At 56.6% G+C, this 24,000-nt stretch overlaps 12 protein-coding genes across 12 annotated transcripts; 7 read left to right on the top strand and 5 right to left on the bottom strand.

Annotated features, from left to right (window-relative positions):
• Positions 1-372: 372 nt before the first annotated feature.
• LTR77_006560 (uncharacterized protein) lies at positions 373-2,251 on the top strand (the record flags this gene model as incomplete). Its single annotated transcript, XM_064803802.1, has 3 exons — positions 373-732; positions 876-1,018; positions 1,072-2,251. The coding sequence occupies 3 exons, from the start codon at positions 373-375 to the stop codon at positions 2,249-2,251; spliced, it is 1,683 nt and encodes a 560-aa protein (XP_064657603.1).
• A 447-nt stretch (positions 2,252-2,698) lies between these two features.
• Positions 2,699-3,213, top strand: LTR77_006559 (uncharacterized protein; the record flags this gene model as incomplete). Its single annotated transcript, XM_064803801.1, has 2 exons — positions 2,699-2,982; positions 3,060-3,213. The coding sequence occupies 2 exons, from the start codon at positions 2,699-2,701 to the stop codon at positions 3,211-3,213; spliced, it is 438 nt and encodes a 145-aa protein (XP_064657602.1).
• A 371-nt stretch (positions 3,214-3,584) lies between these two features.
• On the bottom strand, positions 3,585-4,254 carry OPI3 (Phosphatidyl-N-methylethanolamine N-methyltransferase; the record flags this gene model as incomplete). The annotated part of the gene is made up of 2 exons (XM_064803800.1): positions 3,585-4,150; positions 4,206-4,254. The coding sequence occupies 2 exons, from the start codon at positions 4,252-4,254 to the stop codon at positions 3,585-3,587; spliced, it is 615 nt and encodes a 204-aa protein (XP_064657601.1).
• A 376-nt stretch (positions 4,255-4,630) lies between these two features.
• VRP1 (verprolin) lies at positions 4,631-6,283 on the bottom strand (the record flags this gene model as incomplete). The annotated part of the gene is made up of 3 exons (XM_064803799.1): positions 4,631-6,013; positions 6,097-6,176; positions 6,226-6,283. 3 exons carry the CDS (start codon positions 6,281-6,283, stop codon positions 4,631-4,633), a joined length of 1,521 nt encoding a protein of 506 aa, XP_064657600.1.
• Positions 6,284-6,618: 335 nt separating this feature from the next.
• On the top strand, positions 6,619-7,894 carry LTR77_006556 (uncharacterized protein; the record flags this gene model as incomplete). Its single annotated transcript, XM_064803798.1, has 2 exons — positions 6,619-6,627; positions 6,734-7,894. The coding sequence occupies 2 exons, from the start codon at positions 6,619-6,621 to the stop codon at positions 7,892-7,894; spliced, it is 1,170 nt and encodes a 389-aa protein (XP_064657599.1).
• A 262-nt stretch (positions 7,895-8,156) lies between these two features.
• On the bottom strand, positions 8,157-9,676 carry LTR77_006555 (uncharacterized protein; the record flags this gene model as incomplete). The annotated part of the gene is made up of 2 exons (XM_064803797.1): positions 8,157-9,246; positions 9,297-9,676. The coding sequence occupies 2 exons, from the start codon at positions 9,674-9,676 to the stop codon at positions 8,157-8,159; spliced, it is 1,470 nt and encodes a 489-aa protein (XP_064657598.1).
• Positions 9,677-9,781: 105 nt separating this feature from the next.
• On the top strand, positions 9,782-10,119 carry LTR77_006554 (uncharacterized protein; the record flags this gene model as incomplete). The annotated part of the gene is made up of 3 exons (XM_064803796.1): positions 9,782-9,859; positions 9,888-10,001; positions 10,054-10,119. The coding sequence occupies 3 exons, from the start codon at positions 9,782-9,784 to the stop codon at positions 10,117-10,119; spliced, it is 258 nt and encodes an 85-aa protein (XP_064657597.1).
• A 1,171-nt stretch (positions 10,120-11,290) lies between these two features.
• Positions 11,291-13,850, top strand: LTR77_006553 (uncharacterized protein; the record flags this gene model as incomplete). Its single annotated transcript, XM_064803795.1, has 3 exons — positions 11,291-11,373; positions 11,446-11,867; positions 11,929-13,850. The coding sequence occupies 3 exons, from the start codon at positions 11,291-11,293 to the stop codon at positions 13,848-13,850; spliced, it is 2,427 nt and encodes an 808-aa protein (XP_064657596.1).
• A 174-nt stretch (positions 13,851-14,024) lies between these two features.
• LTR77_006552 (uncharacterized protein) lies at positions 14,025-14,740 on the bottom strand (the record flags this gene model as incomplete). The annotated part of the gene is made up of 2 exons (XM_064803794.1): positions 14,025-14,287; positions 14,350-14,740. The coding sequence occupies 2 exons, from the start codon at positions 14,738-14,740 to the stop codon at positions 14,025-14,027; spliced, it is 654 nt and encodes a 217-aa protein (XP_064657595.1).
• Positions 14,741-15,640: 900 nt separating this feature from the next.
• LTR77_006551 (uncharacterized protein) lies at positions 15,641-19,151 on the bottom strand (the record flags this gene model as incomplete). Its single annotated transcript, XM_064803793.1, has 5 exons — positions 15,641-17,423; positions 17,479-17,670; positions 17,794-18,168; positions 18,227-18,841; positions 18,889-19,151. The coding sequence occupies 5 exons, from the start codon at positions 19,149-19,151 to the stop codon at positions 15,641-15,643; spliced, it is 3,228 nt and encodes a 1,075-aa protein (XP_064657594.1).
• Positions 19,152-19,920: 769 nt separating this feature from the next.
• On the top strand, positions 19,921-22,567 carry LTR77_006550 (uncharacterized protein; the record flags this gene model as incomplete). The annotated part of the gene is made up of 2 exons (XM_064803792.1): positions 19,921-21,683; positions 21,775-22,567. The coding sequence occupies 2 exons, from the start codon at positions 19,921-19,923 to the stop codon at positions 22,565-22,567; spliced, it is 2,556 nt and encodes an 851-aa protein (XP_064657593.1).
• A 340-nt stretch (positions 22,568-22,907) lies between these two features.
• On the top strand, positions 22,908-23,891 carry LTR77_006549 (uncharacterized protein; the record flags this gene model as incomplete). Its single annotated transcript, XM_064803791.1, has 1 exon — positions 22,908-23,891. The coding sequence occupies one exon, from the start codon at positions 22,908-22,910 to the stop codon at positions 23,889-23,891; it is 984 nt and encodes a 327-aa protein (XP_064657592.1).
• Positions 23,892-24,000: the final 109 nt, after the last annotated feature.

The following is a 24,000-nucleotide window of genomic DNA, read 5'->3' as shown; positions in this document are numbered from 1 at the left end:
CCACCAATTCCCGCGCGGCGAGAGGGCTGCAGCGAAGAGATGGCTCGCAACCCCAGTCGCGCTATCCGGCGGCGTGCAGGTGCGCCTTTGGTGGAGCTCGGCTCCTCGTCGTCATACAGGGTCTTGCTTTTTCACAACCACTCTTGCCCTGGGCCTTTCGCTCCTGCAAGCTCCCGCGCGGCACGCTGAGATACAAAACCCAGTCCTCAGCTCGACTTTGTTCCCGCTCTTCTTTTTTCCCCCAGCCTACACCCTCTTGCCAGAGCGCATATCGTTGACCTCTACACAGCAATTAATGCTGCAGCACATCACCGGTTCCGATCCTTTTTTCCACTACACCGGCGTCTTTATACGCGCCATCCGTTCGATAAAATGGCGGTAGAAGTCATCAAAAAGGACGGCTCTTCTGGACCGGCCGGCAATCCCGACGCGGATATGGCCTCCAGCGAGTCGTCGGACATTAAATCCAACTGGGCGACTGCTGGTTATTACACCGGCATCTACGTCAACGACGAGGAGAAAGCTATCCATGGCCGACGGATGATGAACCGCATCGACAAACCTCGGACCAAGTCGATCGCCGTGCCCATCGACCCCAACCGCCGCGTTTCGTTGACGGGAAAGTCGCAGTCGCCAGACAGCGGAGATGATGATGCAGACGTCTCTGTCGGCAAGCAGATGGAGCTGGAGGCGGGCAATGCGATCCAGTATCGTACTTGCACCTGGCCAAAGGTGTGATCCCTTTTCATGTCGTTCTGATCTTTCTTAAGAGTGCCGTCATGTCAAAAACTCACCAAAACATTTCCTTGACACCCCAAAGCATTGCTATCTGATCAGTAATTGTGATATGATTTCGGATCTAATACGTGTTCTAGACTGCGGCTCTGCTCTTTTCTGAGTACATCTGTTTGGCTATCATGTCGTTCCCGTACTCGTACTCGGTACTCGGACTTGTGCCTGGCATCATCCTCACGGTGGTTCAAGCAGCATTCGTGCTCTACACCTCACTAATTGTCTGGTGAGTTACATACACATTTTTCAAATTTCAAGCTCCACTAATCACGTGAGTAGGGAATTTTGTATCCGCCACCCAGAAGTCAAGGATGTCTGTGACGTTGGCCAGACGCTGTTCTTCGGCAAGCGATGGGCGTGGTGGTTCACCGGTGTCATGTTCCTCCTAAACAACACCTTCATCCAAGGCTTCCACTGCCTGGTAGGCGCCAAGTACCTCAACACCATGACCAACGGCGGCATCTGCACCGTCGGCTTCAGCGCCATCATGGCCGTCGTCTCGTTCCTCTGCAGCATGCCTCGCACGTTCAGCGCTCTCGCTCGGCTCGCCACCGTCAGCGCCTTCTTCACTTTCATCTCCGTGCTCCTCGCCGCCATCTTCGCCGGCATCGAGGACCATCCCGGCGGCGGGTCTGCAGATACAGCATGGCCGAAGCAGGGCAAAGTCGAGCTCCTGGTCGTTCCCCTCGCCGGCACCAGCTTCGTCGAAGGCATGAACGCCTTCCTGAACATCAGCTACACCTTCATCGGCCAAATCACGCTCCCCTCGTTCATCGCGGAGATGAAGGAGCCGAACGACTTTCCCAAGGCCCTGTGGGCTGTCACCATGGCCGAGATCATCGTCTTCTCCCTCATCGGCGCCGTCATCTACGGTTTCACCGGCACCAACTACAACGTCGCGCCGGCCTTTGGCTCCCTCGGCAACGAGACCTACCTCAAAGTCTCCTTCTCCTTCATGATCCCCACGCTCATCTTCCTGGGTGTGCTGTACGCCTCCGTGTCGGCGCGCTTCGTCTTCTTCCGCCTCTTCAGCGGCACCAAGCACATGGGCAACCACACGGTCGTCGGCTGGGCCAGCTGGGCCGGCATCCTCGCCTGCCTCTGGGTCATGGCCTTTATCATCGCCGAGGTCATCCCCTTCTTCTCCTACCTGCTCTCGCTCATGAGCGCCCTGTTCGACTCCTTCTTCGGCTGGATCTACTGGGGCTTCGCGTACATGCGCATGCGCGACGCGGACATGGGCCGGGACTTTTACAAGAAGCGCGGCGTGCGGGGGTGGATTGGCCTTTGCGTGAACATCTTCATCATTGCGTTTGGCTTCTTCAACTTGGTCGCCGGGACGTACGCTTCGGTGGATGAGATTGTGATGGCGTATGCGAATGGTGGGTTCGGCGGCCCGTTCGGGTGCGAGTACAATGGGCTGTACATCTGGCGGAAGGCGGATGCGTTTTCTAGCTAGACAGCTCGGTGTGGGTGTGTGGGATTGGATATGGTGAATGGGTGGGTTTGGACAAGGGATTCATTACTAAAAGTGTGGTTATAGCACGACAAGTTGGTATACAAAGATTGAAACGACATGACCAATTTGGCGCGAACTTGCCTCTTTCCCTTTCTCGGTGTCTGTTGAAAGAGCTTTTCCCGCTGCGCCCATCGAAAACATCGAGAGGTTATGTCCCGTCGTCGTATACCGTCGCCATTCACGTTCATCCATCCCTACACTTTGCGGGTCCGTGCACGAAGCGGCCATCTCTGTATAGGAGGTACATGCACCTTTACTTCCATCCGAAGTCGTGGATTAAATCGCACGCATCCAATCCAGCAAACGACAACCGCCACACGCAACCCACCACAAACTCATCCACGTTATACCCATTGCAACACCCCCCCCCCCCCCAACCATGCCCCCATGCCCCCCTCCCCCTCGAAACAGGAGGTAACCCACGCCTACCGCCACCTCCTCCGCGCCGGCCTGCACGCCGTCCAGTACTCCAAGCCCGCGCGCTACGTGATCCGGGACCGGCTGCGCTACGCCTTCCGGCACCACCCACCGGGCCATTTCAACGCTGCAAGGGTTAACCGGACGCTGGAGTTTTTGGAGGGCGCGGCGGGGAGTAAAGGGTTGGAGCATCGGGTGGTGAAGGCATTGGTGCATGTGTGGTGGGAGCGGGGGAAGGGGATGGGGATGTGGTCGTGAGTTTTTACTTTCTTTTCACTTTTGTGAGTGGGTTTATGTTGGGGTGGGTGCTGACGTGGGTGTTTTGGGGCAGACCCACGACGGAGCGGTTGGAGTGGAAGAAGAGGGCTTATCGGGAGTTTGACCGGACGGTGTGGATGTTGGAGGAGAGTATGGGGGTGGGGCTAGGGGGTAGTGCGTGGGAGCCGAAGAAGTCTTCTCATGCTCTTGAGGCCATGAGGGTGTAGTGTAGGCAGCGTCGCTTGTAATGGTGGTGCACGACCATCACAGCATAGCGGCTGTGAGGAGTTGGAAGCCAGAGACACGGGCGCTATGGCTCTCCTCCCGTTATCTCATTCTGGGGATGAGGTACGGTATTCAGCTCAGCTGCAAGTGTCAAGTCTTGTAGACAATGACACTCGGCACCCTTAGCGAGTGGAACGGCGGAAGTACAGACGACACTTGATGCCCTCTGAAACAAAACATACGCATCAAAATATCAGCCTCTCAACACAAAAACAAAATGCCTTTTGGTATCTTCCCACTCCCCCAGCGCCACCGCTCATGTTGAATGACTATATCCAGTCCTCTCACAACCTTCCCCTATTTACCGCCCCCTCTACTTCGCCTTCTTACTGCCCGCCTTCTGCTCCCTCTCCCTCTTCGCATAAATCTCCGCCGTAAACGGATCCTCGAACCGCAACGCAACACTATACGCCGCAAACACGACAAACGTCAACACCAGCCCCGCGGGCTTGCCGAACCAAATCGCCGTCCCCGCGAAGCTCATCGTGCTGCCCCAGTACATCGGACTCCCGGTGACGTTGAACGGGAACCCGGTCACGATCTCGTCCATCAGGATGCCGAAGTAGTCCCCCAAATATGTGCCCGTGATGCCCAACGCCCACATGGACGTCAAGACCAGCACGTTCCCGCTCACCACGAGCCCGGCGGCGAGTGCTTGTGGCACGAAACCGAGCAGGGCAGGGTGGGCGGGTTGGAACCGCAAAGCGCGCTCATAGATGGCGTCGCGGACGAGGCCGAGGCAGAAGATGGTGGCGGCGAGGGCGTAGCAGCCGTAGAGGGCGTTGCCGCCGGCGAGGCGGGTGAGGGTTTTGTTGTGGTATTCGCTGCGGGCGGCGATGTTCCAGAAGGTGGGGTTGAAGAGGATGGAGGCTATGGAGACTGCGGAGCAGAAATGTTAGTGGGGGGATGTTTGGTTGAGGGAAGGGGAGCGTACGCCAGAGGCTCGGTTGGGAGAAGTCGACGTAGGAGGATAGAGAGGCCATTTTGGTAGAGTGTTGGTGGTCAATGGGTTGGGTTGTTATGAGAGGGAATGCAGGAACAGAAATGTTTTTCTTTCGAGCAATATGAGCTCTGCGTACGAGCGACGTCACATGGCGGGGCAATTTGGCAATCCGATCGCGGCACTTGAGGGACAGGTTCTGTCTTCAAACGTTGCAAGAACAAGGATGTGAACTGCCTGGCACTGTTTCTTCGAATTTGATGGTGTACAGATAGTGACACGGGAGTCCACTTTCACGTCCACCCACTTCCGTAAAAGCGAGCTCACACGCTCGAACGCAACAAGAAGGACCAAACCGCAATCATTCCGGCATCCGTCCGCCCTTCGTCCCTCTACTTCTTCTCCCCAACACCATAATCCTACTCAAATGCCCTTAGATCAATTGGCACACTAGTCCCCCTCCCTGCCCGATACCTCTTCGGCCCGCCACTAAACTCCCTTGGCTTCGGCAGCTGGTCCTCTCGCTGGAACTTGAAGCGCCCGTCGTCCATAATCAGCCTCTGCCCTGGCCTACCACCACCTCCAGCTGCGGAGGAAGAGCTAGGCCTACTTCCACTCCCATTTGTCATGCTCGATTGTGAGGTGAGAGTGTATGCCGAGGCATCTAAAGGTCGAAGAGGCGCCGTCTGAGGATTCGGCAAGGTTGTTGTAGATGCGTTGGCCGGAGGACTGACATTGCCCAACGTCATGCCGCCTGCGGTTGGGATGCCTCCACCTGAGCTCTGTGTCTTCGAAGGCGGCGGAGGTGGCGGAGGAGGTGGTGCCGCTGACACAGGTCGTGAAGGAGCTGCTGCCGTCGGCGGGGGTGGAGGAGGCGGTGGGGCCGTGCCAGGACTTTCGGGTGGGCTTTGCTGGGGAGCAGGCGGAGGTGGAGCAGCAGGCGAACTCCCACGCGTGAAAGCATTTCTTGCCGCTGTTTCGGCCAAACTAGGCCCTCGTGAGATGCCGTTCGTTTCTGGTGTGGGCGGCGGCGGAGGTGATCGTGCTGTTGATGGAGGCGCAGGAGGAGCGGGGGGCGGAGGAGGAGGTCTCGGTGCGCTGGCAGTGGGTGGTGGGGGCGGTGCTGTAGGTGGTGCAGGACTCGTGGATTTTGGAGGAGCCGGGCTGGTTGAAGGTGGTGGCGGAGGCGCAGAAGGTATTGATGGCGCTGTTGAGGGCTTGCGTGAGGTTGGAGGTGGAATTGGTGGTTTCTTGCCTATGGGTGGAGGTGGCTTCGGTTTTGAGACTGGCTGATCGGTCGCGCTCGTATGCATTGTTGGTCGTAGATTGTTCTTCAAAGCTGAGACACCAGGCGCAGGCGCAGACGGAGCAGCTGATGGCGGTGGTCGAGGCGGTGCGCCTCCAGGCGGCTTTAAAGGAGCATTCCCATTCGGCGCTGGAGGAGGTGGAGCTGCAGGAGCAGAGGACTTCCGTGAAGTCGTCTCAGGGTCTGAATCATATATGTTGACTCCCGCATTGCTTTTCTTGAGCTTCGGTATTCCTCCCGCGAACAGTCCTCCTAATTGTGGTGCTGAGTCTGTCGCTGCCCCTCCCCCCGATCCCTGATCGCTGTTGCTCCGCGCTCTGCTCTGCCCTCCTGGTGGCTTCAAACTCGCACCACCCGGCACAGGTATGGGCGGCGCTCCAGCCGCTGGTGCTCCACCGCTTGACGAGTTCTTGTTGTCAATTATAGGCGCTGATCGATCGTTCACTTGCACTTTCTTGAGTTGTCTGCCCTTTTCAATGTCTCCTAATAATGCGCCCTGTATAGTCGTGCGTCAGTCGATCATTTTCCCACATCTCCACGAGTCGATTTCTCCGTAGAGATCCTCGTAGTATGACCTACCCTTCCTTTCGCTGCACCTTTTGGGGGTTGTGCTGGTAGATTGCCCGGAGCCGGAGGTGGAGGAGGTGGTGGCGGCGGGCCTAGGAATTGTCAGCGCATCCTCTCCCAGCGTCCTCGAATCTCTCTCACCTCCTGCTCCTCCAGGCATTGGCGGCGGGGGCGGCGGAGGTGGTGGAGGAGGCGGCATGTTGCCTTCAGCTGCCCTTGCACGGTCGGTGGGTGTCTAGATGGTCTATTCGAAGGCCAGGCGTATTCGGAAGTGTCACGACTGGCTGTTTTTCCCTCACTAAGTCCAGATCGTAAGTCGTGTGTATGAGCAGAGTCAAGTTGTGGTATTGGATTGCCTTGAGGTAGAAGTCATATGCCTTGGCGACGTCCTCGTCATTGCACCGCCACAGGCGTTCGCTCCGTCTCCGACTTTCCGCCAGCTCCACCTCCACGTGGGACTGCACTCCTTGTGACGGCAACATTGAGGACCTCACATATACCAACAAGGACGATGGAGCGAACGGGAACAACGATATGCCTTCAGTGCGTTCGAGCACTGCGACAGCCTGCGAGGCGAAGCGACAACATACGAAGAGTAGCCATACCGGCACTCCAATGGACGGGACGGAGCTATACAACCATTGCGCAGACCCCACCCTTTGAGAGGACTAGAAGACGAAGGGATGGACAGACATATAATGATGGGCCACACATCAATCGACGATGGACGCCAAATACCCGGCGAAACTATGCGGCGCAACCACCCAGCCAGCAGAACCTCAAAGCCCTCCACGAACGAGTAGCAGAACTGGCCTCCTCCGCTCTACACCCAGAGGACCAAAAAATACCCTCCGAACAACGGATCCTCTACGTCCTCGAGCAACTCGACGCAATCGCCCACAGCCTCCTCGACATCCACCCCAACAAAGACAGCCCGCCCAGCGACAGAGAACCCTCTCCCAAGAAGAGCAAAGACACCACCGCAACCTCCGCCCTCCTCGGCTCCGTCAACGCGCGCCGCTACCCCGCCTTCCTCAGCGCCGACTCCCTGCTCACCCTCATCTCCACCCGCGCCGAAGACCTCATGCACGCGCCCTCCATCTTCCTCACCCCCGCCATCCTCCGCGCCTACACCAACCTCCAAACCCTCCTCGACCGCCCGCAGACCTTCCCCACCATCTTCCACCTCTACGCCACCAAACCCTCACCCTCCCGCACCCCCTCCGGCGAGCTCAACCAAATCCCCGTAAAACCCCACACAGCCAAATCCGCCATCCCTCCCTCCGTCGCAACCCTCGCCCTCGACTCCGCCATCCGGTCCCACGACCTCCCCCTCTCCATCGCCATCATAAACACCACCTTCGCCACCCCGTCCCACCACCGCAGCAAACTCCTACGCCACGCCCTGCTGCCCTCCACCCTGCTTGCCCTCGCCCCCGTCTCCGCCTACGCGTTAGCGACGCAATTCTCCCTCCTCCAAACCACCATGACCGCTCCCCACGCGACGGGGATCGCGTTCGCGGGGTTCTTGACTTACATCGGCACCGTCGCTTCGTTAGGATACGTGGTGGTGACGACGGCGAATGATCAGATGGATCGCGTGACGTGGGCGCGGGGGGTGCCGTTGTGGGAGCGGTGGATTAGGGAGGAGGAGCGCGCGGCGTGGGATAAGGTGGCGGGGGAGTGGGGGTTTAAGGACCCCGGGCGGAGGGGCGAGGAGGAGGGTGGGGAGTGGGAGGTGCTGAGGGAGGAGGTGGGGCGGAGGGGGATGGGGTTGGATCGGGTCGAGTTGATGGAGGGGATGGAGTAGCAGTTTCGACAGGTCTGCGCAAGGCAGCTTGGTGACGTTGTAGAGGTTAGAGAGGAAGGTAAACGTTTCAGCTATGCTTTGACAGCTATCAGCATCCCTTTTCATCTCTTCCATGTCCTTCCCATGCCATCAATTCATAAAGTGGAGATATCATTCTGAGCCCAAGTGTAGCCATCTCCATCCCATCCATAAAAAAACATCATCGGGTATCGCACCGTCAAACAAAAGAAACCCGTTCTCCCCCTCCCTCTCAACCGGACAACTACCTCCTCGCAGAGTCCAACTCCTCAATAAACCGGTAAATCCCCTCGAATCCCTGATACTCCAGCGGATCATGCTTGTTCGACCCAGCACTCAGACTCTCACTCCCCGAGCGCACGGATTCAAACGCAGATGGCGAGGAAGCGTACTGCTCTCCGTCCACGAGCAGCACATCGTCGAGCCCAGAGTCCGATTGCGTGCTATACGCCCCTTTGGAAGATGGGGTGAGCATATCGGAGAGCGAGATGACTTGCCGGTAGTCGAAAAGCGGTTTCTTGTCGGTGTATTGGGGGTAGTATTGCACTGGCTCGTCCTCCTCGAACAGGTCTTGGCCTTCGCAGCTGCCCTCGGCGCTTGGAGCGAAGGGGAAGAGAAGCGCGATTTCGGTGCCGGTGAAGGCGTCGAAGTCCTCGTCTTGGACTACGGCACCGCGGGTGATGCCGAGTTCGTTGCATAGTCCGTCGACGGTATCGGCGTCGCAGCCGGGGAAGTGGACAAGCAGGGTTGAGCCGGCGTAGGTTATGGGGAGGTCGCCTAGGACACTCAGTCGCTTCAGATCGTTCAAGATCGCTGCGAGGTCTTTGAGCGCGCGGGAGAAGTCGACGGAGAGGACGTCGAGGAGACCGGAGGTGTTGAGGTGGTCGGCTTGGACTTGCTCGCTGGTGCTGTAGCCAGCCACGCCGTTGAGGGAGGTGAGGGCGGTGATGGTGGGGTTGATGGCGAATTCGAGACGGCTGCCGGGAGTTGCGCGGGGAAGGGCGTTCAGCTTCTTGCCCGTCTCTTCTTGAAGGGCTGAGACGGCTTTGTAGCGCTTCTCTCCTCTCGTGTTCACGCCGTCGTACTGCGCTTTGTGGCCTTGTGTGAAGAAGGCTCGGACGGCTTGCGAGACGTTCTGGACGACTTGCGCCTGGCTTGCTGGACCATGGGAGAAGTAGCGTGCCCCGCCGACTCGTCCTGAGCCAGTGCCGTATCCGCCTGCTGTCCGGCCGAGAGTGCCTCCAGTCAAGTTGGGACGGAGTGTAGAAGCGAATGGTGCTCGACCGGCTGATTGCGAGATGGTCGTCGCGACTCTCGACTTCGGGAAGGCGGACCTATCGAAGCGAGCGCCTGATCTTCCGCTGGTGGAGGTGAAGGTACGGACACCAGCTCGTCCAGTGGAGAACCATCGCGAATGGCTTTGTCGGATGCGTGCAAGAGGGTGAAGAGGTTGTTTCGGGGTGTTGCGGACAAGGACAGTCTCGAGCTGCTGCGTCGGTTGCTGTGCTGAACCAAGCTGGTTGTCGAGGGCTTTGGCGATGCGGTTGGCCGCTGCTTTGATGCTTTTGGCGTGCCTTGCGACCAAGCTATGCCAATGCCACACCGATGGTATGGGTGGCATCTTGCCGAAGGATTGTGCTCAGCACAGAGTTGAGAGGTTGTGGTATGGCGGAGGGCAGGTTGGTGACGATGCTCGAGTGTGGAGGTGGTGTGGCGAAGCGATTGGACCCTGATTTCGGCGCTGATCAACCGAGACTCCGACATCACGTGGCGGAACCACCTCTTCATTGAACGGAGTCGCGTGGACCATCACTTGTTTCTTAATCGCGGCATCGTTCAGCATAACGGAACTGGAGCTGAACCGTGAAGATGCCCACCGCGGACGAAGACAAGCGCAAAGCGGCACGCGAAACAATCGACATCCTCCACGAAATCTCGACACTGCTGGTAAACAACATCCTAAAAATCAATCCAGTATGACAGCGGGCAGTGGATGCTAACGACATTCAAGAATACCAATCTGGACCGACACACGCTTTCCTACTGCGTGTCGCTGATCGAGAATGGTGTGAATCCGGAGGCACTTGCGGTACGTCCAGATGCCAGCTCCTCCCAACAGCATGAACTGATGAGGTCTGCAGAACGTCGTTGTCGATCTGCGTGCCCAGAGCAAGCGCCTACAAGCGGAAGGGGCGAACGTGACCTGAAGAAAGCCCGTCTACCACGTTCTGAGCGGGAGTTGTGACAGGCGTTGTGGGAGTTTGAGCTAGATGATACCCTGGGGCGAGTGGGGATGCTTCGGCCAAACCAGGTGGCACATTTCTAGATGTTCGCCGACAAAGAGGACCTTGGGGTGTGACTGTAGATGTCGCATGCTGGAAGGTTCCTAGGAGATATATACAAAGGCAGCTGTCGAGCACGTTGGTGAGTCGAGTCGTTATTCGCAAAGGTCCCGGCAAGATGGCTTAGCAGGGCATCGTCCTGCAGGTAAGAAGATCAGCTTGAAAAGAATCCTTCTTCTTCCGACTACAATGGTATCACAATCTCATTACGTCGTTACATGTACTCTCTACTCCCGTCCTCCTTGCCCCCTCAATAACCAAAAAATAGAAATTCAGAAGAGCAAAGAAGAACCCCCCATAATGGGAGGGAGAAGAACCTAATTTAATATGTTGCTTCTATTACCTGAGTTTTTGTTTTTCTGTTTCAACATGTGTGTCCCCTGTTTTGCCACCTCTTTCCCTTTCCCTTGTTGTCCTAGCTATTTCAACATTTCGAGTTTAATGTTCATGGCGCCCGAGCGGCTTTGATTGGTCACCCACCGCCGTCTTGAGGACGACGGAGTGGCTTGAGGAGGATATAAACCATTGTCTAGGCCTGTGAGGCTGCCTGGCTTATAGTTGTGGGACTTTTGATGATGGATTATATAACTTAGGGAAGGAGATTGGGCCGGGGTTGGGCCAGTGGGGATGTGAAGGGGGAGAGGGATGTTAGAGGTGTATAATACTTCATCCTGTACTTTCTATTCAGAAGGGGTCGGTGGAGGTTGGGGATTATAGGAGCTTCGTGAACAAATTCTCGAGACGATGAGCAAGAACGAGCGGTCGAGCGTTCTTCCTTCCTTACCGTGCAGGCGCTCTTCCAATTAATCTGTCTTGTGACTCGAGGGCGTCGTAACAGTTCAGGTATCATCACATCCTTCGATTATTATGAAGTGAATAGGACTATATCCATCCATATTGATCGTCGACCCCTCGGCATCTGCCGGCGAATTCACCTTCTCCAAAGACGCTCCCCTCGACCCAAGAATTTATTTCAATCACAATCCTTACATCCCCGAACTGACACAACACATTTCTCCCTCGTCGTTGAAATACAATGGCGAAGAAAAAAGGCAGCGCGCAAGCCGCGCCGCCTACCCCGGACCCGGCGGGCTCGAGTCTAGTAATATGCAGGAACAAGTAAGTACGTGACCCAGCTGCGGAAAGATGCATATGCGCCTGAACGATTCCCTAACAACACAATCTCCCCAGACACTGGCGCTACATCTCCTCCTTCCACGGACCATGGCTCCAACTACCCCCCGAGATCCTGGACTCCCTCGCCCACCAGAACTACACCATGCCTGCCCCGCGCCTCGTCGACCCGGCTGTCTTCTACGATGTCGTCAAGATTCGGAAGGCGGTGGATGAGGCGGCGCAGGATAGCGTGCGCGCTTCTACTGGCGTGAGCAATACGGCCATGACTGGGCGCATGGATTACTTTGGCGCTGGGGGTGGGCCGAGTAGCCAGCTGAGCAAGGAGAGGATATTCAAGATTCGGCAGAAAGCGGTCAAGTTGCTGTCGAAGGCTTTTGCGCTGGATGAAGTTGCGGCGAGCGTGGCGACGATGCAGGCGACGAGTACGGTGGAGGATGTTGGGGGGATTGTGCTGAAGAGGGAGCAGGGGAGTACTGGTACGCCGATGCGCTGGACGAGGGGTTTGGGTGGGAATAGGTTATGCTGACAATATCGAAGACGCAAAGTACGTCCATTTCTTTCACGAAAAGATACCAAGCCGGGCAATGGAGCAGTACACCCCGCTGGACCCGTTGACCGAAATTATATCTTCCTTGCCAATGGAACAGCAGGCGCCTCCCTTACGGACGAGAGCATTGGTGCAGATCTTCAAGCAGCAGTGGGAAGGTGCTGCGGCGGACCTCACGCATGCGCTGCGCATCACCGACGAGCTCAAACGACTGCACAAGCCCAACCAGCAGGAGCTCGAACTTGCCAGCAGGATGCGAGACGAGCAGGACGCTTGGAATAAGGGCCATCGCGATTGGAGATCAGTACCGCAACTCAAGGAAGAGGATCAGCCCAAAAGTCTGGAGATGCAGCTGTACTTCAACCGCGCCGGCGTCTACTTGACCATGGCCTGTCAAAGCGTGCATGCCGCCCTGGATGGTTTACCAGAACACCTGGCTGCTGCAGAAAGTGGGGAACCTGTCGATGCGACAGCGCAGCAGGCCCGGATTGAAGCTCGCAAGAAAGTCAAGACGAACGCCAAGCGTGCGCTCAAGGACTACACCACATTCCTCTCACACTTCGACTACACGCCTGGCTTGCCTTTCGAGATCACGAACGAAATAATGCGTCGTGTCTATGATCTCGCGAACGGCAACAAGACCCAGACGCCTCTGCCCAAGAACCGCCTTGTTGAACTGGCCGACTCGGACGACGACGCTACTCCCGACGACCTCAACTCCTCCAATGGTGCAGTCATCAAGCACCAGAAGCCCAACAAGCCCGATCCCTTCGAACGAAATGAGGATGGCTGGCCTCGCTTCCCCTCTCCCAAGATCCATCCCGCCAGCGCTCTCTTCGCTGAGAAGCCACCTGCCGACCTACCGCCTTTTCCTACCGCCGCAACAACCGAGGCGATGCTGAATAACGATCCTCTGGCCGAGGCCTTCGGTTCTCGTGAAGCCGTTACCTATCACCCTCTACTCACCGATGCGCTGCACAGTCTCCTCCTCGCGCATGCTTTGTTGCAGACCAGCCCAACAGAACTGCTCCGTCATGCGCACAATGCGGCTCGACTGGCCAGGATCGCCGACGGCTACCCTATCTTCCAAGCCGCACGCAGCCCGGCGCGCGCAGACTGGATCGAAGTCTTGCGCCGCGCTAACAACTGGCTTGGCCTTTCAGTGCCATGGCAGAAACTTTGCGCACCGGCGCCTTTGCCCGAGGCAGCAGGCGGATGGGCGAAAGAGCCGACTACCAGCTCCGGTCAGGGAAACGCTCTGGCGAGGAAGAAGTACGCAGGTACGGAAGCCAACGGCGGAGCAGTCGCGAACGACAAGGCGAACGGAACCGAGACGCCAGAGCAGAAGCGTGAGCGCATCAAGCAGGAGTCCATCATCGATGCTCTCAGCGACGACCGCGTGGTAGACGAGGAGAGTTTCCAGAAAGCCGTCAGAGCGCGAGAAAAGCGCGCGATGGAGGACGAAGAGGGCATCTCCGGTCCGCTGAAGGACAAGGCCGCGAACGGGAACCACTTGCTCAACGGCAACGGCAATGGCGATGGCAATGGCGATGCCAGCTCTTCGGAGCCGAACGGCTCCTCCTCCCCCGCCCCAGCTGTCGCGGAGAAGGCGCAGGAGAAGAAGGCCCCGCAACAACCGCCGCAAAATCAGAAGCCTACACCTAAGCGCTGGGCCCAGGACGAGCGGGCGAAGGAGTATCCTATCTCCACTGACCGTGCGGAAGCTGTGGCGAGATGGATCAAAGAGGCGCCGCTTTCCATTGCCGCGGCTGGGGGTGGGAAGAAGAAGAGGCCGGCAAGGAGAAAGAAGGCTGCTGGGACTGGGGAGACTAATGGGGTTGATGGCGGGAGGGGTGCGGGGGGGTTGGGAAGGGAGGTTAGTGAGATGAGTTTGGAGGATGGGGTGGATTGAGCGGATGAGATGTGGGGTTAGCCATCGTTGGTGCAGAAACGCTGTTGAGAGGCAGAGGAAGTAGATTTGGGCAGTCCATTCGCTTGGATATTGCCATCTCCTGAGCTAGAGCAGTTCGCTACTCACCCACAGTTCTTCACTTCCTTCCTCAACCACTACTTATCTCTCGGCCTGTTATCTCGCCACCTCGTCCGACCCGACCTCCCTCAGCATCCGCCTCTTCAGATCCGTAGCGTCAACTCCATACGGCCGCAAATCCATCGGGTCCACTTTCTTCACCACGAAGCCTTGCTTCGCGTACACCGCCTCGCCTGCTTCGGACGCTGTCACGGCGGAGAGGAGGCCTTGAGCGTCTGCATCACGACAGAATTGCTTTACGAGCAGAGTACCGGCGCCGCGGCGTTGGTGGTGGGGGTGTGTTACTAGGAGGCTGAGAACTAAGATGTCAAGTCAGCATTGAAGTTCGCATAGAAAAGTGCTATTGTGAAGAAGGGCTTACGAGCGTACGGTCTATCCCCAATCCACTCCTTCTCAAACACCTTCCACGCTCTCTCCGCCGCCAACAACAACGGCATTGGATCCGGCTGCCCCACCCCCTCCTCCTCCCTCCTCTTCCCTCCCTCCCCTTCCACCCCCTCCTCGCTGTCGCGAGCCGGTATATGCCACAACGCCGCACTGACCATCTCCCCGGTCTCCGCATCCGACACCTTCATCCATCTTGCATTAGGCTTATCGAGGGTCTGCCGCGCCCAGTCTTCGACGAAGACGGTGCGGGGGGTTCCGGGGACTTCCATGGCGAGGGCGAAGGGCCAGTGGGCGGCGGCTGCGGCTTCGACGAGGGCGAAGGCGGGGATGTCGGAGTGGAGAAGGGGGGAGATGTTGAGGGGCATTTTATTTGGCTGGGGATGAGAGGCGGGTTGGGGGGATGGGGTGGCGAGTGTGAGGAAGGATTGTACTTGGGGGGAGGGAGAGAGAGAGGAGGAAGAGAAAACAGGAGCAGATCTTGTAGTGTTTACCTAAGAGGCTCTGTTGGTGTAGGGCGTGGACGGAGTCGGCTGCTGTTATTATGCCGCTCGATGGCCGCCCATATGTCGTTGTTGTTGGAGGCTCGCGAATTCGGTAGGTTATACGATGAACGTTGCTTGAAGACATCCTGCCCTCGCGAATACGGCGGTTGCTACTGGCAAATCTATTAGTACCCAATTGCAGGTTGCTCATCATGCACCCCGTCCTTGTGCTTGTGAAGAGGAAGGTGGAGTTTGGGAAGTGAGGTCCAGAGTTGCCTTTCCTGGAAAACAACACGACTTCATACGAATAGCAACCGTTCACTCTTGTGATCCGGTGGCAAGCTTTGAATACTATTGGCACTGCTAGCAGTGCTGGTGGTACTGCGTCGATACCCAGTCTTCCTGTATACTTAGGCGACTCGATGGGTCGGTCGTTATGAGCCAACAGAACCGAAAGAGGCGAAGCCCCACGGAGGAATGAGGTTTCAACTTTGACCATCATTCAGTTGGTCTTTTTTTGATTACTTAGATAACGAGCAGCACCCGTGATGGGACACAGCTAAGATACGTACGCTTTCTCTTCCCTTGACACCGCGAGACTCAGATACACCGACCCCGGTCAAGGATTCGGCCTGCCAACTACTCGCTATTCCATTCTCCCGATACAACTCTATCCCAGCATCATTCATCCGCTCCACTATCGGGTGAAGCTTCAGCACCGTTCCCACCGCTCTGCAAGGTGAAGACCCGCAGCATGACTTGGATCAGCTTGTCGATCTTCCCTCAAATACTGCCGTTCATATGCCGCTCCTCATCATAAATCAGCGTCAACGTCGTCGGGATGGGACTCTCCTTGGCATTAGCGTCAAGGTATGCTCTCATGTTAACACCCGCAACCTGATGGTCGACCGTGGCGAACTGTCCCTTCTTGCCAGGCGCGCGGCGCAGATTCCGGAGACCGAACACCTCCTTCAGCGTCGATACAAGTGCGGGCGCGACCAGGCGCGCTCCGAAGCAGAAATGTAGTCCATGGCCGAGAAGAATGTAAGAGGAGATGGGACGATGGGGGTCGATCAGCTCTGGGTTCGGGTAAGCGACTGGATCCATAGCTGCCCTTGAAGTCGCGATCAAGACGGTTTGGCCTTCTTTGATGGGAATTTGGCCGCGCTGGCCATCTTTGACCGTGATCTCCCGGGCTGCGACACGAGGGAGGCCGGGCACGACACCAGCGTGACGCATGCCTTCGTACACGAAGCCGAGTAATTCCTTGTCGGCTGCGGCGTCTTCTCTGTGTGAAAGCTGGACGATCCGGTCTTTGTACTTCTCGTAGCCGGGGCTGAGGTATAAGTCGATGAGCAAAGAGGCCTGCTGCGTGAGGTTACCTGCGACAGGTGCGGCCATACCGATGCAATCTCCCACCAAATCTCCGGTGGGTAGGCCTGTCGCTGCGAGAGCTTTGTAGAGACGGTCGGCATCTGGCCCAACTTCATACGCCGTGCCCTTTTCAACATAGTCCGTGAAGACTTCCTTGTATCCGCCTTGCTGCGTGCGAAGATGGCCCTCCAGAATGCCTCTCAAGAGAGGCGAGACCTTCTGACTGCCCTCTCGCATCGCCCACTCATTCTTCGGCAGGATGTTGAAGCTTTGGTACATGAACAGCACCAAGTACAGCTCAAACAACTCAGCCCGGGTGAGAATTCCACGAGAGTGCTCCTGGGTCTTCAATGGAATTGCAAATCTCTCCGCAAGCCAAAGAATGGGTGTGACGTTCGTGACGTCCCTCACGATGTCGATGGATCTTCGAGTGTCCGGGTAGGAATACGACAAGGAGCTCTCTTCGATCAACGTCCTCACTTTCTGCCGGAAGTATTGCGATACGTTGCTTTCGAATCCATCCTCGAAGAAGACCCGGTGAAGCAGAGTCGAGCGTTCGTCATGCCGTCTCCTCTGATCCCAGCCGATCATGAAGTCATGTCCATCGGTGCAATTCCGGATCGCCTTTTGATACATGACCACGAAGTTGTCGCGATCCTCGAAGATCTTCTTGCAACCGGCCTGGGTATGTATGCCCACGATCTTTGTGGCGTTGGCAGGAGGTCGCTGCAGTTCGTACTGTTCCAGTACTCCGTTGCCGCTCAAGATCTCTCGCACCGCTTGGGGAGTGTAGAATGGAAGCAGGGCGTATGCGGAAGTGCCAGTGAACTCGCCCGGAAGACCTGCAAAGAGTAAGGTCGGAAGGACACCTCCATATGCGCCCTTAGCGACGCTATTGTTTAGCTTCGCAACACCCCAGTTGGTGAGGGTGCTGCTGTTCATGTCGTAAGTCAAGAAGCGGTCGCCGCGAACGAGTGACACTGCATCGTCAAGGATACCACGTCCTGTCGTTTGCCCCGGGCATACTCCGCTACCTGGCATCGGCGGCTTTGTGCACTCTGCCTGCAATCCTGGGTAAAGCTCCATGTTGTCAATGTGACCGTAGAGGAGCTCAGCGTCTCTCGCAGTCTCCTCATCTTCACACCATTGCATGAAGTTCGTGTATGGTTGGAGGTTGAGGTATTGTCGGAACCTGTTGCTTGTCAACTCTACGTTGTCTAAAAAGGTAGGCGTGCTGGTGTACTTACTCATTCAAGGTGCACACATTAAAGACGCCTCGAGCTTGAAGCTGACCCAGGAGATCGACCACCTTCAAACTTGCCGGCGTGCCATGAGCCCCAAATGCGTGAGCTGGCTCATCAATGCAGTCTTTGATGACCTTGCCAAGATCGGCATCGTCGAACCGCCCATCTGCGCCTCTTTCCAAGCCGTTGAAAGTCCTACAAGCAGGAGGCAAAAGGGTCAGCGGATGTCTCAGAACAGCGAGTAGTAGCACTGGGTCGCAAAGTGTCACACAGAGCTCAACCGTGTCTCAGCGAAACCTCCTGCCCATCAGCACTTACCAGTTTCGTGGCTTGGTCGACATGAGCTTATGCCCTTCCTGCTTCACCACCTTCCCAAAGAGCTCGGGCGTCATCTGCTCCACCGACTTCAGTTCTGGTAGGTTCCTGCGTATCAGATCGTCCATCCATTCCGCATCCGCCGCGCTGAGAGCGGCATGCCAATGGTAAAGAACGGCGAATTCAACAGAAACCACGTTTCCAGCGCCCCTCTCGACCCGGTTGCCTCGCAGCTTGATTTCGCCTCCGAGGTCCAGAGACCACTCAGAGTTGGCGCGTGGCGTGTTGAGGATGGCAGCGACATAGTCTTTCAGCACGACTGAGGCGAAGTAGGCGACGTTGATGTTGCGTGCGAGTTGGAAGATGTCTTCGTCCTGCCTACAGTCGGATGTTAGAAAGATGATGGCAAGGCGTGGAAGACATATGATAGACCGACCAGTCTCTTTGCTCTTTCGTCAGCTCATCCCAGTCTCCATACTTCCCCTCTTCATTAACGGACCAAAGAGAATGAGCGATTTCGTTGTGGTTCCTCGAAAACATGATAAGAACGGCAATCACGCCAGGAGGCATCATCATTATCCTTTCCGAGGCGATCGAATCCGGGAATATGGTTCCGTTCTCATAGGTCCGGACTCTCTTCTGTTCCTCGCCAGTGTTGCCATACAAAGTGGAAAGGTCGACATAACTACTAGTCTCATTGATCCATTGGTCAGTGCGAGAGGTCTGGAAGCACTCATGGATGACTATCGTGGCGAAAGAGAAGAACATTCGATTCAGGCCAGATGGGTGTGGGCGAAATGGTCCCTTGCGTTTGAGCAGCTTCTCAAAGACTAGCTCGACGTCGGGCAAGTTGGTACCTTTCGGCTTCATCGGCGGCACGCTGCGGCAATATGGCATTCCGGCCTTGCCCATCTCGGAGTCCCAGTGGTTGTTGCCCCCTCCGTCGTGTCTTCGGTAGCGGCCTTCTGGGCCGGCCAGAGCTGCTGGAGGATGTGGTAAGTCGTGCCATAGCATTTTGATGAATGCTCCGGACACTTTTGCACTCAGCCCACTGCGAGGACATCAGCCTAGGCCTCTAGATCGATCAATTGTACTTACCTGTCCGGTGGAAGGGACTGGAGCATTGCTACACCGTGCTCGAGCAGCCATTTCTTGTCGTCGAGCGGTTCGCCCGCAGCGAGGGTGTTGAATGCCTGAACGATGGTCCTCGAGCTTGTGCCACCGAGGTGTAGCAGATCGTGGAAGACGGACGTCTTCTCATCAGACACGCCTCCAGCGGCGTGCAAATCAGTCTTCCCATCCGGCGCCGTCGGAGCAGCGCTCCAAATCATCCGCACCAGCTTGGTCAAGGCGCTCGCCATGGTGATGGTGGAAGGAAGGAAATCTTGCAGTCTTGTGAATACGAAGGAACAGTCTCATGTAGCTTCAAAGATATCAAGGTTTGACCGGGAACGTCACCGCACGCACCGCATCGTTACGGTACATGTGCCAACGCGCCTCTGCAGAACTCTGTCCTGCGTGCATGCTGTCGGTGCTGAGGATGTCCGGGTCTCCACGATTGCGCAGAGCGCGCCATTGACGGGCCACGATGGTACAGTGTCTTCGCCAATGACGGGCAAGCGGTCGTGTGTGGTGTAGATGGTGAATAGGGAATGCAGCAGATCATGTTGATGTGTTTTCCTGACGCGGTTAAGGGCGTAGATCCTCGCTAGCTATATGCAGCTACCAAGATCTATATCGGCATTGCCTACCCCACGGACCTGGTGCACTCCAAAATGGGCGAGGAAGGAGAGGCTGGGAACTCCGTTTGGTAATTGAGATCTTCTCCACTCTCTGCACGGAGCGTAGCAGTCAATCGGCCGGCCGGAGCGTATCACTTTGCATTTTCCCGTTGCTCGATAGAAAGAAACGCTGCGATTCGGCTGCAGAAAGATGACGCTGAGGTACATTGACTTCCAAGCTTCCTCTTGCAAGCAAAGCAAGCTCCGCAAGTCCACCAAGGCGTAGTCACACTCTACAACCTCTTTGTTTGTAACCAGAAGCTGCTGTGCAATGTCTTCAATGGCTGGAAGCTCCTTTGGGGAGTCTCGATGGAGTCGCTCCAAGTATCCTCTGCAGACTCGATCCAAAATGTCTGCTGTCTCACATTCACCATCGGCGCCAGCCCCCACTGAAGAGAGGACAACATCGCCATCGCAACACCCGTACAACGCGCCAACATGTGACGTATCAGCTGGAGGGCAGCAAGCAATGTGGGAAGGTGGCACAGAGTATCACGCCCATTCTCCCATTTCAAGTGATTGCGAACAAGAGGACGACCACCTGGACGATACGTCTACAACAAGCATGGACCGAGCGAGTCAAAGAACCCTGAGGAGGACTACACGCAGTCGGCGCATCCACCGGTCTTTATCAGGGCTGCAATTAGACCAATCCGGCGCGGCAGAGAGCAAGGCTGACAGGACGCACGATTTGCAGTCCTCGAGGAGAGGATCGAATGCGTCTCCTGCATCATCTGAGGATGAGTGGGAGGAGTGCGAGCAATACTCCAATTCTAAGGCCCAAGACGATCAGCAGGAGGAGACGATGCAGCATCAGAGTCGCCATGCGTATCCTTTGCAAGCGCCGGTCAGTAATGGGAATCTCAGTGGAACGCAATTTGAAACCAAACTGCCAAATGAGCGGCCCAATCGATCCGACCAAACGAGCAAAGACGTTCAAGCTGCTATGAGAAGGTCGAAAGGTCAACGTCAGGTCTATCCACTACAGTCTCCAGCGAGCAAATCGCATCTTGGAGGATCACCAACGCCGCCTCCGTCTTCGCCAGAAAGCGAGTTTCGCCCGGCAAGCACGCAAAGTCAGAGGAGAGATGATGTGCCAAAAAAGAAGACCAAGAACATTCCTAGCCGTCAAGCATATCCTTTGCAAGCACCCGCAAGCGTGGCCAATTTACAGCGTCCGCTTTCGCCACCAACCTCGCCGGAGAGGTCATCCGAATATGAGAGGGCTTTTATGAGCGAGAGCGTCGGCAGTGTGGGAGGTCAATCTCAGAGCAAGGCATACAAGCGCCAACCTTATCCTTTGCAGGCACAAGCGAGCGTTGCGGAGCTACAGCGTCCAACATCTACGTCGTCTTCAAATGCGAGCGAACTAGAGAATGTACGCCAGAAGGATGAACTACAGCAACACGAGGCGGCAGTGGCTTCGAAGGTCGTCAATCAATGGCGCGCGCACGCGCACGAGAAACAAGAACCAGTTCACCTACCGCAAAACATGCGAGCGGCGTCCAACGGCAAAGACCACAACCATGGAGGGCGGACCATTGTCGTCTGCCTCGACGGTACGGGCGACAAATTCGACAACGACAACAGCAACATTGTGCATCTCGTCAGTGCTCTCAAGAAAGACGCTGCCAACCAAGTCTCCTATTACCAAGCGGGCATTGGCACGTACGGCGAAGGTGGTCTCAGTGGTGGCTTCAGTGCTGCTATGGACATGGCAGTCGGGTCTGGCCTTGGCCTGCACGTCAGAGACGCCTACAATTTCCTCATGCACTCGTACAAGGAAGGCGACAAGATCTGCATCTTCGGCTTCTCACGAGGGGCGTACACCGCGCGATGTCTCGCCGGCATGATTCATAAGGTCGGGCTGCTGCCGGCTCGGAATCTGGAACAGATCCCGTTCGCATACCAATTCTATGCCGATGACACGGCGCAAGGCTGGAAGCAAAGCGAGGACTTCAAATCCACATTTTGTATCGATGTCTGCGTGCACTTTCTGGGCTGCTTTGATAGTGTGGCGAGCGTGGGTCTCATTCCACGACAGCTGCCGCTTAGCAGCACGCCGGGGAGTAAGCCTCGCTATTTCAGACATGCGATGGCATTGGATGAGCGGTAAGTCAAACATACAGGATCGCGTGCTCTTTGAGATGATCATCTCTGGCCCAACTTCCGAGGCGCTTGCTAACCCTTCTACCGCCTCTAGGCGATCCAAGTTTAAGATCTGTCGCCACCGAAAGATGGACTGGGAAGACATTGAGGGCACGGAAGACGAAAAGTCCACGCATGTCAACTTGTCCGACGAGGAGTACAACCGACTAGTCGGCAACCACGACCCATTCGATACCGACGTCCTCGAAGTCTGGTTCGCCGGCGCTCACGCGGACGTCGGAGGAGGTGCTGTCCCCAACGCCGAGCGACACAAGCTGGCGCAGATCCCTCTACGCTGGATGATCCGCCAGGCATTCGAGTGCAACACCGGGATCGTCTTCAAAACTGCCGTCCTCGCTGAACACGGTCTGGACGTGCACACGCTCTGGCCCAATTACCGCAGTCTCAGTATACCGGACTCTGGCCCGCCGGCCTCAATGCTGGAAAGATATGAGAAAGGACTTCCTCCCAGATCCATCCGTCGTGGCAAATTGGTTCCGTCCGACAGGCATGAACAAGGCGAGCAGCTGCTGCATCTCAACAGTCCCCACGACGACGACTGGACGCCCGAACAGCTCGAGGACTACTTCGATGCGCTGGGAACGGTGAACGATCAACTGGTGCAGGCGCCGAACTGGTGGATCTTGGAGATGTTGCCGGTGGAGTACAAAGTGCCCACTACGCCTGGCAAATTCGTCATGCAGATGGGTATGAACCTTGGCCGTTACCGGGGCGTGGAAGATGTGCAGCCAAAGGTGCACTGGACAGTGGCGCATCGTTCGCAGCAGCTGGGGTATCAGATCCAGGTGAGGACGGCGAAAGATGTTACTTGGAAATCGGTTGTTTGAGGGTCTACCGACAGTTGCAGGGTGTTTGCCCGGAGCTACAAGATGCTTCCACGGTATCAACATTGTAATGCTGCTCAGCGACACCGACCGTACGCACGTCACATCCAGAACACGCTGGCCAGACAGGCATCCGCAACTTGTTGCTTTGTTCTCCATGGCTGTGCTGAGACATCGCCCATGCCACCTGGTCAAAAACGGTGACCAAACGTCCGAGAGCTACTTTTTCGATTCGCCTTCAGTTCCGTCTCCTTACCTAGCCCACAGAGACAGCCTGCGAAGTTACCAGCTTTCTATTTCTCGGCCTCTCAGAGAACCAAATACGCCACCGTCGACAACCAACATGAGCGTACCACTCCCCAGTCCTGGCCAAATCGTCGTAGCCCTCATCATCGACACCGTGCGCCATGCGACAAACCTGGCATCGGCCGCAATACCATTCATCGCATCGACACCATTCGCCCTTGTGAATGCCATCGACTACCTCGCCGCTCTGCCGCTTGCACATCTTCCGCAGTGGATCGCCTCTGGTCTTTTGCCGCTGCTCGACCTCGTGAAGGGAGCTATCTTCGTCCTCTACCCGGTCATTCTGCTGGCTTTGGCGACAGGACTCTTCCATGAGACTTGTACCTACATCATTCATCAGCTTTCTGGAACGGGGCCGACGCTGCGGTCGGGGAGATTGCAGTGTCCAATGAACACAGTGTTCGTGCTGACCCACGCCTCTTATTTCTCCACGGTCTTGCAGAGGGATATGAGTCTGTACAACGGGCTCTGCGCGATGTGTGCCTGTTCTTCTGTCGTCTTGGGCATCACGGGCTCTCTGGCGATCGTGACAAGCTGGGCGTGCGCGACGACTACCCACAATGCGACCACTGCTATTACAGCCGATCTAGCTACAGACCCTGGCGCCAGAGCGGACCACGCGGTGGGCTCCGCCGATCACCTCAGCACAGCTACGGAGGAAAGCGAGCACAGCACCGCAATCAGCATCCCCCTGCCGAAAGCAACGAGCAGCGCGGACAAAGCACGAAAGGAGAACGAGGCAATGGTAACGCAAGTCATACCCAGCCTGCTGGTGGGCTTCATGGTGGTGATACTCGCTCGCGCACTGTTTGACGCCGTGGTCGACCTACTAACCCGTGTGCTGGCTGGGCTGCCGGTTCTCCTCTGTACGGCACTGCTGAGCTATGTTGGCTGGATCGTGGTGGGAGCGTACCTGAGTAGGAAGCCTGGTGCCGGTGGTGATCGAAAGGTCGAACGGACGCCAACCACTGATAAGACTGAGCTCACGACAGGCCAGGAGACAATTCTGGAGCCTTCCTAGGACGTCTGGAGAGCGCTCCAAAAAGTCCAAAGACACGATCATGACTGAGATTGACGATTTGAGCTGTCGTGACCGTTGAGACGGTAGAGAAGATTTTTGGCAGGTTGGA

Source organism: Saxophila tyrrhenica (genome assembly GCF_035928015.1).
Source record: "Saxophila tyrrhenica strain CCFEE 5935 chromosome Unknown scaffold_10, whole genome shotgun sequence".
NCBI lineage: Eukaryota > Fungi > Ascomycota > Dothideomycetes > Mycosphaerellales > Extremaceae > Saxophila > Saxophila tyrrhenica.
This window is presented reverse-complemented; position numbering and strand designations above follow the sequence as displayed.